The sequence below is a fragment of the Manacus candei genome, unplaced genomic scaffold (assembly GCF_025592945.1).
Source record: "Manacus candei isolate 608988 ecotype Guabito, Panama unplaced genomic scaffold, ASM2559294v1 h1tg000046l, whole genome shotgun sequence".
In the NCBI taxonomy this organism is placed as follows: Eukaryota; Metazoa; Chordata; class Aves; order Passeriformes; family Pipridae; genus Manacus; species Manacus candei.
In genome coordinates this window covers 948,167-966,856 of record NW_026138094.1, presented here as the reverse complement: position 1 = coordinate 966,856, position 18,690 = coordinate 948,167, and the positions used below count along the sequence as shown (strand labels likewise).

General features: G+C 44.9%; 1 protein-coding gene across 6 annotated transcripts in view; it reads right to left on the bottom strand.

Annotated features, from left to right (window-relative positions):
- The window catches only part of MYO9A (myosin IXA), a 167,252-nt gene that overhangs the window by 56,348 nt on the left and 92,214 nt on the right, over positions 1-18,690 (bottom strand). For all 6 annotated transcript variants that reach the window (XM_051796356.1, XM_051796358.1, XM_051796360.1 and 3 more), the window contains 2 exons: positions 12,578-12,694; positions 4,122-4,256 (listed from right to left, as the gene is read on the bottom strand). In XM_051796356.1, the coding sequence (XP_051652316.1) occupies positions 4,122-4,256; positions 12,578-12,694 (252 nt within the window). The remainder of the gene's footprint in view (positions 1-4,121; positions 4,257-12,577; positions 12,695-18,690) is intronic.

The window sequence follows — 18,690 nt, the reverse complement described above, 5'->3', positions numbered from 1 at the left end:
GACGGCATTACCTGAAGCATAGCAGCATGTAAAATCTGGGGTGCCAAATAAACAGAATGGGTCAGAATAGGCAACATTTTAAATATGAAAATTACAGGAACTTTAGGAAAGAGAGAGTCAAGCACTATTAAAGACAAACCCCACCTGCCTCCCCCAGTCCAGAGCACGAAGGCTGCTTATGGCCCACAGTACAAGGAATTTAAGATTAAAATACATATGTTGAGCAGCAGGAAAACCTTCCCAACTGGGCCACTACGCCTGGTGGAAATTATCCTGCTAGGAACAGAAAAATCCCATCATTTTAGAGTTGAATGTGTTGAGAACGAAGTTCCGTTATCTTTCCGGGAGCGTCGGCCCAGTTCTGTTATCAGGACATTATTCAGGTGCTAAGCCAAACCTAAATGCACCCTAATCCAGGCTGGGATTAAAGATTTACAGATCTTGAGTGGGAGAAACCACCCACGAGCCCAACAGAATCTTTGAGATGCTGGAAAATGTCTTTCCACATCCACACGTTCTTGATTATCAATGACTCCATATCCAGTCACGGTCAACAGTGAATAAAACCAATTAAATAAAAGCAAGCAAATAAAAAAAATCAGAGGAGAAAGCATTAAATACGATTTTTAAGCTCACACCTATCTGGAGTGTTGTGTTCCCTGGGGAACTGGGAATACTGCTCCCCAAAATCCTGTGGTAAAATTCAAAGGTGGTTGGAGCAGAGAAGAAATGAAAGAGGAAATGTGATTAAAAAAAACCCAAAACAAACCAATCCTAAGTTTCCCATCCGTCTAAAAGCACAAAACTGAAGGTTTAGAAAACTCAAATCCAAAGGTGGTGAAAACCAGTCCTGAAGATAAAGGTTTTGCCATGATCTATGAAATTTGTTGCCCTTTCATAGGATATAAAGATGAAAAATTCACCCTGCTTTAATGAGGGCTGTAGGGCATTGGCAGTTCAGTGCCCAGGATGCTTTATTCCATAGGATCATATAATATATCCCTACAGGAATATTGCCATTAGCTGCAGGGAGAACTGAGAAACAGCCCCAAAAAAGACATTTAAAACCCCAAGAGCAGCAGAAAACGCCACGAGCTCATCCCCCTCCTCCAAGATAGAGCCAGCCCAGCCCCAGGACTTCATCTCCCCAAGCCTTTCCTTACCATGGCATAGGAAAACCTTGTTTACACAAGGAAAATTCCCAAGTTAAAGTGGGAAATCAACTGAAAAATCCCTTTTCCCAGTGTAACTCCACGTGGGAACACTTCCCATCATGCTCCTGTCATACAAACTCGTGTAGTGCAGAGCCATACAATAAACAGTTACTTTGGGATGTCTAAATGTATATATTTGGTACAAAAATTCCCGACTAAACAGCAGGGTGTGAAATTCCTCCCTTCTTGCCTCCAACACCATCTGCTTCAGCTTCAGGCGGTGTTTGCAAAGTGAGAAACTAGGAATTAACCCCCTTCCCGATCTCTCTCCATTCCCAGCTGACTTCTCCAGCTTAAAATAATCCCCAAATATTCTTCTATCATCTAATATGTTCAAATGGGTCATTGTTATATGAGAAGTGAAAGGAGTTAAACCTTGTAAAAGCTCCTTTCTGGATATGTCTCTATACATCTGCATCCTAAAATCCATTCTGGGCGGCTTGGGAACGTTGTTCACCGCTGGAAATGGCAGCAAGGTGTGGGGAAACCTGTCCACCCAGGATTCATCCATCCAGGAATGACTCCATCCCATGGAGGATTAATTGCTCGTTCAGCAACTGCAGGTTTGGCGTCATGAGCAGAATCATTTATGATAATTAAAATGGGTTTGATATGATAAATCCATGGGATAGGAGAACCTTACTATGAGGAAGTTCACGAGAAATCCATGAGATGGGAAAACATCATTATTATTAGGAAATTCCTGAATGAACAAGCCCAATGTCTGGGTCTGTGCCGGTGCCGCAGACAAGGCAGATGCCTTGAGTTCCCGACATCCCTCCAGAAGATTCCAAGGCTGACAACCCAATGTTTTCATTTAGGAATGAGAATTTTTATGTTTGGTCTCAATTTAAGTAGAAAAGAAATTTAAGTAGAAAAGGAATTTATAGATGCAGCCATATACATAAAAATACATACACACACATATATATATACACACATATATATACATATATATATACACACACACACATATATATAACACAACACAGACACAATAAATACCAATCCATTCTCCATAAATAGAGAGCCTATAAACAGGTTCTGAAGGCACCCTCTGTCAGTGATACAGTCTGGCAGTGCAGGGGGTCTGAGCAGCCTTCCCTGGAACCAAAGGTCCTCCCTGGGATGGTTTTCTCCTTTGAGGTGACTATTTCAGCAGCTCCTCAGCAAATAGCAGGAGAATTTGGCTTTATTTTGAGGCTGATGCTTCACCCACTGACAACCTCCCACCTGCTGTACGTAGGCAGCCTAAGATTCAATTTACTGGAATTTGGGCTGTTTTAAACCGGTAGGATCTCCTGGATCTCCTGGCCCAGGAGATCGTGCCCGTGGCCATCTGTGTTGTGCCAGCTCCATCTCCGAGCTCAAATCAGCTCCCTGGGCTTCAGTGGCAACAAGAGTTCAACCACAAATTATATTTGGCTCTCAAAATGGGGAAAATTGAGTTTTCATGGTCCAGTTGGCCACGGTCCCGTGAGCTTCCTTTGTGGGAGCATCCTTCTTCCCAACCTGCTCTTCCAACAGCCAGGAGAAGTGTGAGCTTAAAGACACTGCCTGACCTGCTGGCAGATTAATTCCTTTAATTTCTTGCTATTGAAATTAAAGAGGAAAAGAAATATCTCTACCTATGTCTATCAACACCTGGCAAGGTGCACCAGATGTAGGAAATGTGAAAGGGACCTGCACAGGGGTCATGGTGAGCTCCAGACTGGTCTTCCAGGCTGAACATCTTCTCCCCCTTCCAGTCCCACTCCAAACTTGCGTCAATTAACACACTGGCCCCCAGTTCCAGTTCTGCCTCAACATGACAATTTTTGGGTGGGTTGAAGTATTTTAGAAGCCTTTAGAAGTTTCTTGCTCATCTTTTTGTTAAGAAGGGAGGTCCCATTGCACAGCGCTGTCCTGTGAAAATCCACCAATACAGAATCCCAGAATCCCAGACTGGTTTGGGTAGGAAGGGACTTCAAGTCCCTCTAGTTCCACCCCCTGCCATGGGCAGGGACACTTTCCACTAGCCCAGGTTGCTCCAAGCCCTGTCCAACCTGGCCTTGGACACTTCCAGGGATGGGGCAGCCACAGTTTCTCTGGTCAACCTGGGCCAGGGCCTCCCCACCCTCACAGACAACAATTCCTTCCCAGTATCCCGACTAATCCTGCCCTCTGGCAGTGGGAAGCCATTCCTCCCTGGCCTGGCACGCGAGGCCCTTTTTGTACCATTAATAAATAAAGCTGGCATCCCTGGCACAGCCTATGCAAATATTTAGTCAATATATCTGAGCAGGAACGATGACAACAGAAAACATCATCTAACTGGAAGAAGTTGAGGAACAGCTCAGAGAAGAGAGGAAAAAAGAGCTCAAGGGATGATGGTGACTCAGAAGAGGGATAATGGCACCTGTAACAAGGCATTTTTCCTAATCTGCCAGGGCCATTGAAGGTCTTAACTCTCGAGTCTGACCTTGGAGAACACGTGTGAAGTGACATTTCCCCTCTCTCCACACAAATCAACACTAGAAAGCAAAAAACCAGCAGAAGATTGGGGTGGCATCCTCAACAGATGCCAAAAAATAACTTCTCTGGGATATTAAATGACACAGAAGCAAGTTCAAGTAAAGGCAAGGAAGGAACTGCTCATGGATGAGTCCCTGAGCACAGATCAAGGAGCAGTGGGTAAGGTCTCACCATGTTTTTGTAACCCAAAATGTTCATTTAAACCAGCAAATCTCTGGCTGGATTTTCTTTCACAGGAGGCACCGAGTCATACGAGAAATAAGAGGTTAAATCTGAGTAATTCAGTGGACACTCCTTAACAGAAGAGAACCAAAGGAACAATTTAAGGACTTTATCAGCGCCACAAACTGTCAACACTCAGTGGCATCAGAGAATAAATACTGCCAGCCTTACCTGTTCCAGTTTGAAGATGTGCTGGTTGAAGTAGTGCTGCAGGCGCTCGTTGGCAAAGTTGATGCAGAATTGTTCAAAACTGTTGTTTTCATAGTCTTCAAACCCAAAAATATCAAGGACTCCAATGGATAAAGTCTGAAAGGAAAACAAGAGTGAGGATTAGAACAAAAGCACATAAAGTCAGTGGATTGCTCGTAGGGAGCACATAATCCAAAGAATACAGACAGAATTAAATTGAGTTAATAGTAGGAATTTTCCTGGAATTGTTGATATGGTGCCATCTGGAAAAATTCACCCAATCAGAGACAGAACATGTAACTTTAGATATCTGGACAGATGGACTTGTTCTAAGACAAAAGTCCTTTGAGAGGTGGTTTTTTTTTTAATTTATAGACAAATTGCCATTTTTGAAGAAACCTGAATCCAGTTCCAAGTTATTCTGTTGGATTTAAGACAACATTAATCTTTTGTGGGGAAAAATGGAGATAGGATTGGGAAACAAACGCTTGCAGCATGAAGACAGCCCACCAAAACAGCCTTCCAAGGTGCAGTGTCCAAGCAAATCCACTCCAGCTGCAAAACTTGGGAAGAAACTCCTACCAGCACCCACAGTTTTGGGATGAGGGGGATGGAGAGGCCCCTCTGTGTTCCCCTTAGTTCATGGCATGGGCAAGAGAGTTGTGAAGAGATAACCATCCAATGTTTGGGGTTTTTTTACCCATTGGCACCATGATCCCTCACAGCCTCTCAGGCCAACTTCTAGTAGTTCACCAGGGGAAAGGCTTTTCTTTCACTAGATCCATATTCCATAACAGAAATTGCAGGACTTGGTGAGTTACAGATCTAAATGGCCTTTTTCCCATCACTCTGATGATTTTGTGAACCTCAGCCATATCCCACCCCAGCCTTTTCTCCAAGCTGAAGAGTCAAAGCCTGTTTGGTCTCTCTTCTCTCCTACAACAACCTCCTGAGATGCTCCTCAAGACGTGGGTGCACCAAGGTTTCCTGTGTTGGCAAAACAAGGCCAACACTGCTGTGAATTCACAGCTTGCTTTGCATCCTCCTGGCCCCTTCCTCTGTCCCAAGCCAATCCTGCTCCCCCTCAGGCAAGAGGAAGCCATGGACCCCTAGCAGGGAATATGTTGGCCCACAAGCAAGTAAAACCTGCCCCTTCCCAGCTCAGACTATCCTTCCTACTCTTCTTGGGAGTAGAATTGTGGATCTTTCTCCTTCATGTAGGTGTTGGTTTTTATAAAATTGAGCCTTCTGCCCACCAGGTGGATTTGGTAAAGCTGGGGCAAGAGGGACATGGGGATGTGACAGCAGATAAACCTCACCCACACAGGGGGAAAAACAAGCTCAAGGTGGTACAATTTCTGCTGCAGCTTCCAAGCCTGTACATGACTGTTCTGTTAAACATCTAATTAATAACAACTAGTTACAAATAAAACTGTCCACCCAGCAAGCCTGTTGTCATCAGAGACAGGTGAAGAGTCTGAAGGACACGTGCACAGAGAGCTCCACCAGCAGCTCCTCAGTGCACCACACCCTGGGGTCCAACCAAAGCCATCTCACTCACACATAGGCTCCACTCACCCATCACAATTAGCTAAATAAAATTAATGAGAGAGGTAAAAGCATTAGCAAATGAACCAAAGCTCAAGTAGGGAGGAGAAACTCCCTCTCTCCTCTGCACCTCAGAAGAACCTGAGAGCTGCCAGGAGCCCCAGCTTTCAATTGATTGGCGTTATCTGCACTCTGGATTTTGTAAGACTTCCTTCCTGAGACCAGCTTAACTCCCCTGCCAGGAATGTAAACCAGACTACCCACAAGTCTCTCTACGCTACGTCCGTTTTCAACAGATCACATCACTTGGGAGGAAAATATTCCTTCTGTGCCCAACTCCTGCCCAGGGAATCACCTCCGGCTGAACCGGCACAGTGACCGCGGGTAGAGTGGTCACAGCTTGTGAGCTGGAGCTTTGTGTGACATGGACTTGGGCTGCTGGAACAAGTGAAAACACAAGGAAAAAGGCATTTAAGCACAAGGATAAGGCTCTAACCCATTTTCCCAAGAGTTCTTTGGCTACTTTATCCTTCGGCCTTCCTCCCTATCCCAGGGCCAGGCAGACTCTGCCTCTTGCCCATGCCATGCCAGGGATGAAGGCCCTTGGCCAGTTTCCCAGAGTTTGCATCACTTGGAGAAAGGCCCATGAGAAACAGCCGTTTGACCAGAGGATGGGAATTGGGAACCACCAGAGCAAGGACTGAACCTGGCAGAGGAACTCGCTCCCATTCGCTGCTTCCTGAGGCTTGATCCTTCTCCTGCTCGTCCCAACGAACCCTTTTGTTCCCAGACATTCATTAACTGACAGCCTAACGAGCAGAAAGCTTCTGCCTCATCTTTGTTTTAACAGCATTTCAGGGAGAATTCTCCTTAAACTCTCTGCATAATCAGCAGCTCCTACTTTATCCATATTACACATGGAAAAAGTGACAACCCTTTGCATCGTCCCTGTGTAAACAAATCCCAACCCCAGCCACCCCACCCCTGAAACCCCCCCTAGATAAAAGTCTCTATTCCATCACATAAAACCAAGACTTAGAAGATGAAACACTCACATTCCAGAATCCTTACAATTTCCCAACACCAGCTTTCCCAAGCATGGGGCTGATGTTGTGTGGGAGTAGTTAAGGCTCTGCCACGAGTGAAGACTTTAAGCTGAACAAGGTTTTTAAGCTCCCACAGACTTGATTTCATATGAAATAATTGAGCACCAAAAAACCTTTCCCTTTTTTTCCAGTTCTGGTTCATTTATTGCATTGAAACTGCTACCAAATATATTTTAGTGTGGGCGTGGAAATCCATTTATCAAGTGAAACATATAGAGTAAAAAACAGCTATTTCAGTTATAAAAGAATCCTATTAAAATATTATATTTTAAAGCTCTCTTTTTTATAATTTTTTTGCAGACATCCACAATTAAACATGCCCAGAACTATAAAAATAATCTGCATTTAACAAAATCCCTGCAGGTACCAAACAAGGTGAGGGTGGTTCATTCTGCCCTGGTTGTCACACAGAGCAAACCAGTATTTTTCTCACCTCACTGTTCGTGTAACTCCCAAACCACCCCAGAATACAAAGTCTCAGACCTTGTGAAGGGGTTTTTGCAGAGTTTCATGCCAGACAAATCCTGGCAGACTCTGCTGAGAATCAGGTCATTTGTTGTGGAGTTTCCAAAAGAAACAGGTCAGTGGATGGCACTTGGTAAAGCTTTTCAAATTGAGAAATTTGGAATTTGTGGCTATTTTTCTGCTTTCTGGTCCAAAAAATCTCATTATACCTTGGCAGAAAGGGTTATATCAGTTTTTCCATGATAAAGCAGCAAATATCTGCCAGTACAGAGTCAATTCTTGCAGCAAGGTGCAAAAAAATTATTTCCATTGATGTCTGAGTAAATGACACTATTTTGTTAAACAGCCTGTTAAAAACCTGTGATCTGAGTAGTTTTAAGACTAAATTTGCAGCCCAATATTTAAAGAAAAGAATCAGAGGAGTTTTCTTTACAAATCTTCTAATTCTTGAGTTCCAAACCCACCCTTTGAGCAGGAGCCACGAGGAAATCACGTGAAGATGAAACAGAATTTAGACCTCGATTTGCCAAGTCTAGTTTACGTGTTAATGTTGTTTCTTTATCAAAACTAACATTTCAAATTCAAAAGTGTGGCTGCATTAATTAGCATATCAAATCTACAGCAAAATTACTGCGATTAAAAGCGTACTTTTATAAGCAGTTTTAAAATCTGGGCAAACCCCGGTCAGGGAGCCTTTCTGCTTGAGATGATAAAAAAAAAAGGCCTCCTGCTTCACTAAAACTGGCCCAGTCAGGACATTGGAACCCAGCACGAGTTTTAAGGGCTTTTGGCAGAGCTCTGGAAGCTCCGTGCTCCCCAATTCCCAAAATGCCAATAAATAGTGAATGTTGGAGCTGATTTATGGAGCCCCAAATGCACGTTGGTGATGTCACCCCACCATGGAGGTGTGTTTTGGCAATCACAAAGAGGTTTGTTTCAAATTCAGGGGGAAAAAAAAATCTCATTTCTTACTATTTTTAAATTTTTTTTTATTTCTTTGAAATTGTAAAATTTCTTTGTTTTAAAATATTCCAAATATTAAAATATTCCGATAGTGGAAAAAATCTCCCCCAAAACCCAAAACAACCCCAAAACCCATCACCACTAAATCTAAAAGGACAGTTCCAACCTGCATCACCCCAATACACACAATGACTTTGATATAAAGTGAGAGGCAGTGATTTGCTACAAATTTAGAAGTTGGACCCCAAAATTAACGAACTGATGCACATTAAACACATTGTGTGTTCAGCAATTTTTCCTCTGTTTCAGGTCAAATCACCAAGAATTAATTAGTTGATTAAATTTAAATGACTTTTCTTCATGGCCATGAATTCTTCATGAATCCAACCATGAATTTTCTTTATGGCCATTAATTTTAATGAACTTTCTTCATGAATTCAACCATGAATTTTCTTCATAGCCGTTAATTTTAATGACTTTTCTTCACGGCCATGAATTCTTCATGAATCCAACCACGAATTTTCTTCATAGCCATTACTTTTAATGACTTTTCTTCATGGTCATGAATTCTTCATGAACCCAACCATGAATTTTTCGCCATGGCCATTAATTTTAATTTTCTTTGTGGCCATGAGTTCACCGTCATCCCTACAGAGGCAGCACGTCACCCAAAAACAGCAGTAGGGTGATTTAGGAAGAAATTAAGACACTTCACAAGAACCAAATGGGAAAAGCTTAAACAAACCCCTTGGAAATGCCTTTTGATCCACCACAATCTCCACTTTATCATCATTTGGAGCAACGAGATGGACTTCTAACAATTCCTAACCTGATTTATGGAAGGGAAATTCAATAAGAGACTCTCTGAGGTTGAGTGATCTCATCCTCCAGAGGAGGAAAAGGCTCTGACCTCATTAATAAAGGTCAAATTTCAGACAGTTTGTAGGGGATCATGAGAACATAAAAGAAGTTGAAAGTGAGGGAGAGAAGACCCAAGGAAAAGGGAGTCAAAGTGAAGCCGATCCACAGCTGCCATTACCATGAACTATCAAATAACTTATTCACAACTCTGCTCAGGAATAATATGCTACAAATCCTGTCAGCAAGCAAGATAAGCCAAATCCCACTGTGTTTTCCCAAAATAATTCATTGTACATTTAATTAAATTTGGATATCAAAGGTCTGATTTACATCTCCCAAATACTTGCTTGAAAATAGGGAAGAGCAATGGCCGAGTGTTTATTTTTTTCTACCCAGTTTCATCTTTTGATCTTCTCTGTACTGCTGACATCAAATAAACACACACTGGGATCTGAAAATTGTCTCCATTCCCATTGTCCCACTCAAATCAAAATTTACACTCACAAAGATAAACTTTCAGGTTAATTTTTCTCATCAACTTCTCCCATACACACTCTGAATTCAATGGTTTTGAGCCTTACTTTACCTCTGTATAACATGGTTTTCATCTAAGAGAGTCCTCTGCCCCAAATCCATCACCTGACAACTTTTGAACCTTCCCAACCTTCAGGATTATTTCAAAACATCCCTTGAAAGTCAGAGGAATATCAGTGGCAAGTGTGGGCTGGGATCAATCCCGGACATTTGCTGCAGGGTGAGTCACATGTTGTCCACTCACTGCCCACTCAGGAGTTGCTGAGGTAAAAGGTTGTGTTTTTCTTTCAGAAATAAGGGATTTGGTGTGTTTACAAGATTTTTTGAGGAAGCTGGTAGGTGCCAGCATGTAGATGTCATCCAAGTCCTACTCCCAGGGTTTGGAGATGCCACTGCTCCAAGTCCATCTCCCAACCTCATGACCACACACAGGAGGTAAAGAATCTCTATCCTCAGCTGGGGCTTCTCCAAGCATGAGCTGAAAAGGATTTCAAGAGAGTTGTGAAGTGGTAGGAGAGCCCAAATTAATGGGCACTGGCTCCATCCCTCCAGGGTGGTGACTGTTGGTTGGTGTCTCAGCCGCAGGGCCAGGGATGTCCTCGGTCTGGCAGCCACGTTATTCCTTGAGGGCAAAGAAGCAGCTATTCCAGGCCCTGCCCAGGCCAGGGAGAGATGTCTCCTCCCTCTGTGCTGGAAGGACTCAAGGCAGGGGCTAAAACAAGGGTCAAGGAGGTGACGTGGTGGAACCACTGGAGGGAAAATCAGCTGGTCAATGTTTAACGAAGCTGCTCCGTGCAAGGTACATAAACCTCTCCTTCATCCTCTGCCCAGAAAATGGGGAGGATTTGGCATTTTCATGATTTCTGGGGAAGAGGAGGGGCAGGCACTTAGCTCTGCTCTGTGGGGACCAGTGACAGGACCTGAGGGAATGGCCTGAAGTTGTGTCAGGGGAGGGTTAGGTTGGATATTAGGAAAAGATCCAACCACAGGGTGGTCGGGCACTGACCAGGCTCCCCAGGGCCGTGGGCACAGCACCAAGGCTGCCAGAGCTCAAGGAGCATTTGGATGATCCTCTGGGGCACCTGGTGTGACTGTTGGGGATGGTCCTGTGCAGGGCCAGGGGTTGGACTGGATGATTCCTGTCAGTCCCTTCCAACTCAGCAGAATCAGCGTTCACAGAGCACTCTGAAGATAAACAGAACCACAGTCCTGCCTGAGGAGTAGACATTTCCTGGGATTTTGTGCACTGCCTTCCTGCTTCAGAAAACCTGGCACGGGTACAGCCCAGGATGGCCTGGCTGGATCTTGGCATGTTCCTGCAGCTCTGGGTGCTGGGTGTGTGCCAGTGGGGTTGGATCTACTCTGGCACAAGGGCAACGCCGCTCCTGGCACTCGCTGCCTGACCTGGATCTTACAGCTACACCACATGATGTGGGGCAAAAAAATGGGTCAGAAACCTGGGAACTGGGAATTCATGAGACAGTACTGGGAGATGGGCAAGGGGAAGGTGGTTACGCTCCATGGGAGTCTTGGCTGCAGGAAGCAGAGGGTTAATGTGCACTGGTAGTGCTGGAAAACAGCAGGAATTTGGGCTGTTCTGGCTCTTACCTGCTGAGATTTGAGGTTGGGAACCAAAGTTTAATGGCCCATAAACACCCACCACGGTGCCCTGCCCTCACAGACGTGCTGACTAAGCAGGCAAGAGTGTCCTAGTCTGCTTTTGTATTTAAAAATTAATTTAAATAAATTTAAATAATAAGTTTAAAAATAATTGGATTGGTAATAAAAAATTAATTAGTATTTGAGATGCATTTCCTTATCAAAACAAATCCACCTTTCCTGCTTCACTGAATACACAAACAGTGTGGTGTTTTTTTTTTCCTGACAGCCCAGACAAAACCTGTGATGACTTGGAGAAAATATCAGGAAAGAATACAACATTTTTGGTAAAATATTAAACAGAGGGAGAGGCAACACGTGCAGTCAGAAGACTCACTGGGTTGTTATCACTTTAACAACCTCTTCTTGTCAGAAAAGCAGAGAACCAAATTTTAAAGGCAAGGATTTATTTCCAGGCCTTCATTAGGCTCCACAAGGATTTCTGGGGAGTTAAATAAAGGAGTGACTGTGCTGGAAGCCTCTGTAACTCCGCTCCTATGGCACAATCCACATGGAGTGTTAGTGTCCAGCACAACAATCCCCCTTTTGGCAGCTGTGGCTTTAGTTTGGATGCACAACCACCCCCCAAAAAACACACCCAGGATTCCCAAGCCAAGGGTAGTTGGGAGCTGCAAGCACATGTGTGCACAGACACATCCATACCCCTGGGAATTTTGGGGTTGGTGTCCCCCTGGCATGACAAGGGTGGATGGATACACAAGAGGTTTGGGAGAGGATGTCCTGGGTGCTGGCATCCAGCCCCTGCTATCACAGGAAACCTCCTGTCATCCTTCCATCAATTCCTTGGGAAGGTGGTACAGTACCACACTGGCTTCGCTCTTCCCATCCAGACCTTTTTTTCCCCATAATTTCAGTTTTCTACTCCTTAGAGATGTGCCACCTACAGACACCACAGCTCCTTCATCACTTCTCGTTATTTTTATGGAGCAATTTCATCACAACACCCCACGTTAGCAAGAATTCCCCTTTTCCCCTCAATTACATACAGTCCTCCAGTTTTACATACAAGGAGGAAAATTAGTTGCCATCACTCCTGGAGGGCGTGGGGGAACAGGTTGTTGTCGCTACAACAAAATCTCTTCCCTGGTTGCTTTGAGGACATAATATTTGAGGGGCTTCACCCTCCTCAGCTCAGCAAACACCACTTAAAATAACAATGTCCTCATTTATTAACCAAGGAAAAGTTAACTTGATGTTAAGCAGGTGCTGTCAGAGCTCAAGTCAGGTTTCACCTATTTTAAAACCACAAGAGCACAGCCCAGAGAGCTGCTGGGATGTTACCTTGGTGCTCTCCTCCATGTCCTTGGAGTTGAGGAGCGCGTGGTTGATCCGGAACACGATCCAGTCGAACAGGGCGCTGTACAACGACTTGGCCATGCTGTTCCTCACAGTCACAGCCTGAGGGGGAAAAGGAGAAAAGGTCATTGCAAAAGATTCCTGCTCTGCTCTTAAAATGGCTTTTCCTTCTCAAGCTCCCACGCCCAATGTTCCTATTTCTCCCCTGCCAAAGCTTTTGTTCGCTGTTTTAGTTTACGCCGCGTGTGCCAACAGGAGTTTGGTGCAATCCCAGGGCTGGGAGATGTGGCCCTGACTTTGGCTTGGCTTCTTTCGGTACGTTCAAGGGGATGATACACAAGATCACACCATAAATCCCAACACTGGTGGCAAAAGGAAAGAAAATAAATATATATTCTGTGGTGACCAGTGACAGGACCCAAGGGTCCTGAAGTTGTGCCAGGGGAGGGTTAGGTTGGATCTCAGGAAAAGGTTCTTCCTCCACAGGGTGGTCGGGCACTGAACAGGCTCCCCAGGGCAGTGGGCACAGCACCAAGGCTGCCAGAGCTCAAGGAGTGTTTGGATGATCCTGTGGGGCACAGGATGTGACTCTAGGGGAAGGTCCTGTGCAGGGCCAGGAGTTGGACTGGATGATCCTTGTGGGTCCCTTCCAGCTCAGCATATTCTGGGATTCCGTGATATACATAAAATGTATAAGATATATATAATAACTTCACCAAGATCCTTGAAAAGTTCCCTGGAGGAGAGGGAAAGAGGAGGGCTGATATTGCATAGCAACAACAGCAAGTGATGGGAACGCGCCCGCCAGGCCAGGCAGTGCCTGGTACCAGCAGAAGGGTCACAAAGGGGGAGGCTAAAATCCCTCTAGGAAATCTGACTGCTCCTGAAAACTTGAAGTTTTCCAGGTCCTGCCAACAGGAGCTACAAATCACAGGGAGCAGGTTCACTGCTCCTCCAGCAGCTCTCCCAGAAAAAGGAATAACATCCCCACCACGGTGCTCCCAGCCACGATCAAAGAGATTTCACTTGATGGGATGAAAGCCAAGATCAAAGGAAGGTCCTTGGGCTCTGGGAAAGGCACCTCCAGACAGAACCAGAAAGCAATCCATATTTAAAGATTATCTTTGTTCTTGCTGCTTCTGATTCTTCTCTGGTTTAAATGATTACCCTGAGTAGAGCCTTGGTACATATTAATCCCTAAAAACTTAGGGTACCATGACTGTTAGATTTCGGTTTGTTTTTGCCACTGTGGAAGAATAAAAAAGGAAACAGTAGGTTCACACATAATTATTTCAATTAAAGCCTGAACTGTAACAAATCACTGCTTGTCACACATTGCCTTGAAATCCTTCTCACCAACCCTCCCTTCGAAGAACATCAGCTGAGTGGCCTCATTTCACTGACCCCAAACGACACCATAAAGCTCATGTAGCATATCATTTATCTTCTATCAGCTTATTCCCACCTCTTTTTCCCTGGATTTTTGGAGGTGGCAACATTTATTGTGACCACAAGCTGTTCTGTCAACGTTTTCTCTTAACATGCAATGAACCCAGTGTGTGGTCTCCATTTCTCTCTCCCTACAGCTGGAACAGGAGCAGGGAGTGACACAGTCCATGCCAGGAGAGGTTTAGGTTGGATATTAGGGATAATTAGGAACCCAAAACCATAATCAACAACCCAGATCTCAAATTTTTCAACCACTGCTTTTCGAAGCAATGGGTGAATGGGAAGAGCTGAGAGGAAACTCCTGACAAAGTAACCTATGGAGAACCCAGGGTGGGTGGAGCTCACCTACACATGGATCTCATTGGCAAATCTGCTGGCTCTTAATAAGCCAATTTCTTTCCTCTGTTGTATTGACAAATCCAGATATTTCCTGGGCTGGGATGCTCGTGTTGAGGGAGCTTCCCAGTCTGACCATTCCCGAGACTCACTGGCAGTCACCCCCCAACATTCCTCAACACTGGGGCCCTGCAGGCTCAACACTGTCCTCTCAGGCACATCCTGGGGTTGGTGGGGTGTCCTGCGCAGGGCCAGGGTTGGACTTGATGATCTTTGTGGGTTCCTTCCAACTTTACACACTCTGGGATTCCGGGAAAATTTATTCCCAGAAAGGGTTGTCAGGCATTGGAAGGGGCTGCCCAGGGCAGTGGTGGAGTCCTCATCCCTGGACTAAATGATCTAAAGTTGTCGTGATCGGCATCGGATTCAGGCCACCTTAAAAATAGATCAACTTCTGGAAACATCTTCTGCCAAAAGGAACACAGGGAAGACAGACTTAAGAATTAAAATGTCTCTTTGAAGTGTTTTGGAACAAGGACTCACAGTTCCAGCAGCGACAGCCTGTGTTTTACAGGCGGGAGAAGATATAATCTCAGAACCCCAAGTCTGCTCAAATTAAAAGCCTCCGTAAAACACATTTGTACGTGTTCAGTAGATTCACAAGAATTGAGATTACAAAGTCACTAAACACAGGAGCACATCCTCTGCCTGCTGCTGCTCCCACAGCATCCCCCGGTCCCAATCCAGGGCAGCATTCCCTGCTCCTGCCATCCTGAACTCAGCTGAGGTTTGAAACTCTGACTTAAGGTCTGGTTTTGCTGGAATTTTTCAAAATATTTGGCGGTACCCAGAAAATCCAGGGAAAGAAGAAGGGTTAAAATCTTCACCAAGCTTATACACGTAAAACTACAAAATATTGAGGGGCTGGAGCGTGTCCAGGGAAGGGAACGGGGCTGGGAAGGGTCTGGAGCACCTGGAGTGGCTGAGGGAGCTGGGGGGGCTCAGCCTGGAAAAAAGGAGGTTCAGGGGGGACCTTTTCTTTCTCTCCAACTCCCTGACAGGAGGGGGAAGCCAGGGAGGGTGTCAGGCTCTGCTCCCAGGGAACAAGGGACAGGATGAGAGGAAATGGCCTCGAGTTGTGCCAGGGGAGGTTTAGGTTGGATTTTAGGGAAAATTTTTTCATGGAAAGGATGGTCAGGCATTGGAACAGGGTGCCCAGGGCAGTGATGGAGTCCCTATCCCTGGAGGGATTTAAAAGCCCTGTGGATGTGGGGACATGGGTCAGTGGTGGCCGTGGCAGGGCTGCAGCAATGGTTGGAGTCGATGATCTTAGAGGTCTTTCCAAACTAAAGGATTCCATGATTCCAAGACACCCAGCTAACCTTTGACAGCCATTTTCACATGATCTGCTGGAATATAAAGTTCCCCTGTGATCTTTATTGGATTCAGTGTTTACATTGCTGACTAACCCAGCACACAAGCAAGAGCAATAGTTCAAATCTGAGTACAAAACTAAAATACTTGTAAATTTTTCAGACTAGGGAGAATAAATAAAGCCTGGAGAATAGAGGATGGGTGGGAACAAATGCTGAAGGGCTTGGAAAGGCAAAGAGCACATAATTACAGCAATATCCCATAGCCTGCATGCCCCAGGTAGAACAAGGCAAAGAGATCCTGCTGAGTTGGACTCAATGGTCCTTGTGAGGCCCTTCCAACTCAGGATATTCTCTGAGGAAAAATCATCAAGATGACACTGGTTTTAGTCACACACTTCCACAGCCAAGAGGAACATTCCCTGGAGTGTGGGTCTACTCACTACAGTGAGATCCAGAGTGATATTGAAACACAAGAGCCAGATTATTTCATCAATTCCTCAATTATTCCATCTAACCAACCCAACCTTGGAGCGAATCTGGAACAGCAACCCCCCCTCTGACATTCAGCTTTAAACATTTTTGATCCAAACAAAACCACGGGATGAAGGGCTCTTGTAACCAGCATAAACAATCCCCCTAATATTTTGTTTAAAAAGAGCCTGCCTAAAATAAATCACTGTCTCTGTGCAGGGCATCGCTCGACACGGAGACTCCGAAAATCAGCAGAAAGCAAAAGCAAAAGCAAAGCAAAGCTCATCCCTTTTGTATGCCTTAGGAACTAAATCGATGCACTGATCAATTCCAGGTAAGAATAATTCCAAAGGGGGATTTATGAGACAGCTCCAGGTCCCTAAAGGCTTCAAACATCTCAGCTGGTTGAGAGGTTTGCCCATCTCCCCTCATGGCTAATGTGAGGAGGGATGATGCAGAAAGGTGGGGGGATGGATACTTGGGTATGGGCAGCAGTAATGATCAGTTCATAAAAAACCTCATTAATATTACATTTGAGTAGCCATTTATACATTTGAGTTTGCTCAGGAGGGTTTCTGAGCATCCCTCCACTGCTGCCTCCCCAGTACAGGCGGTGCCAAAAGCTCCCCTAGGAAAGTGAGGCAGGAAAACCCAAAGCCTGTTTTGCATGGAAAAAAATGCCCTTTAACACTCACATATTGCAGACCACAACCCATCTGGGGTCACTACCACAAAAAACACAGCTTAGGAGGTGGGTTTAGACCCCAGTCGCTGAGCACAGCCTCGGTTAATGAGAAGTGGACTTAACAAGCACAGCTGGAAAGTGAGTGAGCACCAAAACGACTTAGAGCCCTAATGAGGATTAAATACCTGGGGAGTTTATTAACTCTGACAACCCTTATCCCATCTCCCAGCATTATGCAAATCTGGGCACAGCCATAACGATGTGCTGAGTGACTCCACCGGGCAACATGACCAAACTTCAACACTTTTTGGTCAGTGCAAGGCTGTTAAATCCCAATTGTTCAGCAGGGGACAACGTGGATGTGGGAGCAAGGTCAGTGCACTCACTCCAGATTTTCTGCAAGCTACGAGTACTTGAGAAGGGAATGTTTGAGACTGGAAAATTCCTTGGATCTAGAAGAGAAGATTTGTTAGAAGACAGCCTGACCTGTTGCCTTGTTTTAGCCCAGCAGACGACTTAGTGCTTTGCTGTCAACTCCAAAAGATTTGTTGGCCTTTTCTTCCTCCAGTTTTGCAGCATTTTCCCTGGAGACTGTGGGTGTGTGTACCTCACGAGGGATGTTATCCACATTACTTGTTCACACTGGGTAAACCCGTCGCCAGCATTTCCCTACAAACGCAAAAACTCCCACCCATCCCAAAAAATCTGGCTTTACAAGCAACTCTCCGTGTAATTTTCCCAAGGAGAACCTGCAACAGCTTCAAAAATTCAGCTGTTAAACAGGAATGACCTCGGTACAGCCATAGGAACCACCTATGGATTCTTTCTCTCCCGATGACCCAGCAGCTCTTCCGGACTGGAGCCACGTGTGCGGGTGTTTCCTGCCCTCCAGGAGGAAGACAAGCAACAATTCCCCTTTCAGACCCCTATCAACACACACCTCACAACTCCAGTAATTCCAGGCTGGTCAGAAACGTTTCTTTCCAGGTATGGAGTCTGCAAGACTTGGTGCAAAACACAAAGACATGAGCAGTTCAGCGATTTAAGTCAAGTCAGGCACCACAAAATACCTTTTCTGCTTCTGTGGAGCAGAAACAGAGATTACTCTTCCCTCCAGGAAATCAGATCTGAGCACAGGAAGAGACGAAATATCCCCTTTTCCTTTAGGGCCTTTGATGGGCTTCCTAGAATTTCTATACAAGGATGAAAGGTGCTTCCAACGAAATATTCAGGAAGAAAAAAGCAGCACCAGAATTCTTACTCTTCAGGAAATCCCTCCAAAACCCCAGTCTGGATATGGATTTTTAGTGGTTCTCTGGGAGCCTTATTTGTTTGCTTTCCTTTTAACACATGAAATACATTTTTAATGCGTCCCCCCAGGAATCAATTGGCATTTCTGCTCCCAGGGATTTGGCACTAAATCCCAGGAACCTGTTGATACCCTACCACAGAAATAATTTAGCGAGTTATCCTCATACAAAGGGTTTGATTTTCCTTATCATTTGATGGCTGCTTTAAAATCCTTACCAGCCATTCCCATTTTCCCCCCCATTTAATCTTGAAGGTGAAACTTAGCTTCATAATTACATCTGTACTTACTGGAACACAAATGCCTCATTCCAAGATGACTCAGAGGACAAAATCACATTTTAATACCTACTGAATTTTGCCATGGTATTTACCTAAGATTTTCAGCTGAAAATCTCCTTCCTTCCATCACTTCTGTGGGTTTAAGTGCTATATTTAATTTCCAAATAGGGGAAAAATCAGGAAAAAAAGTC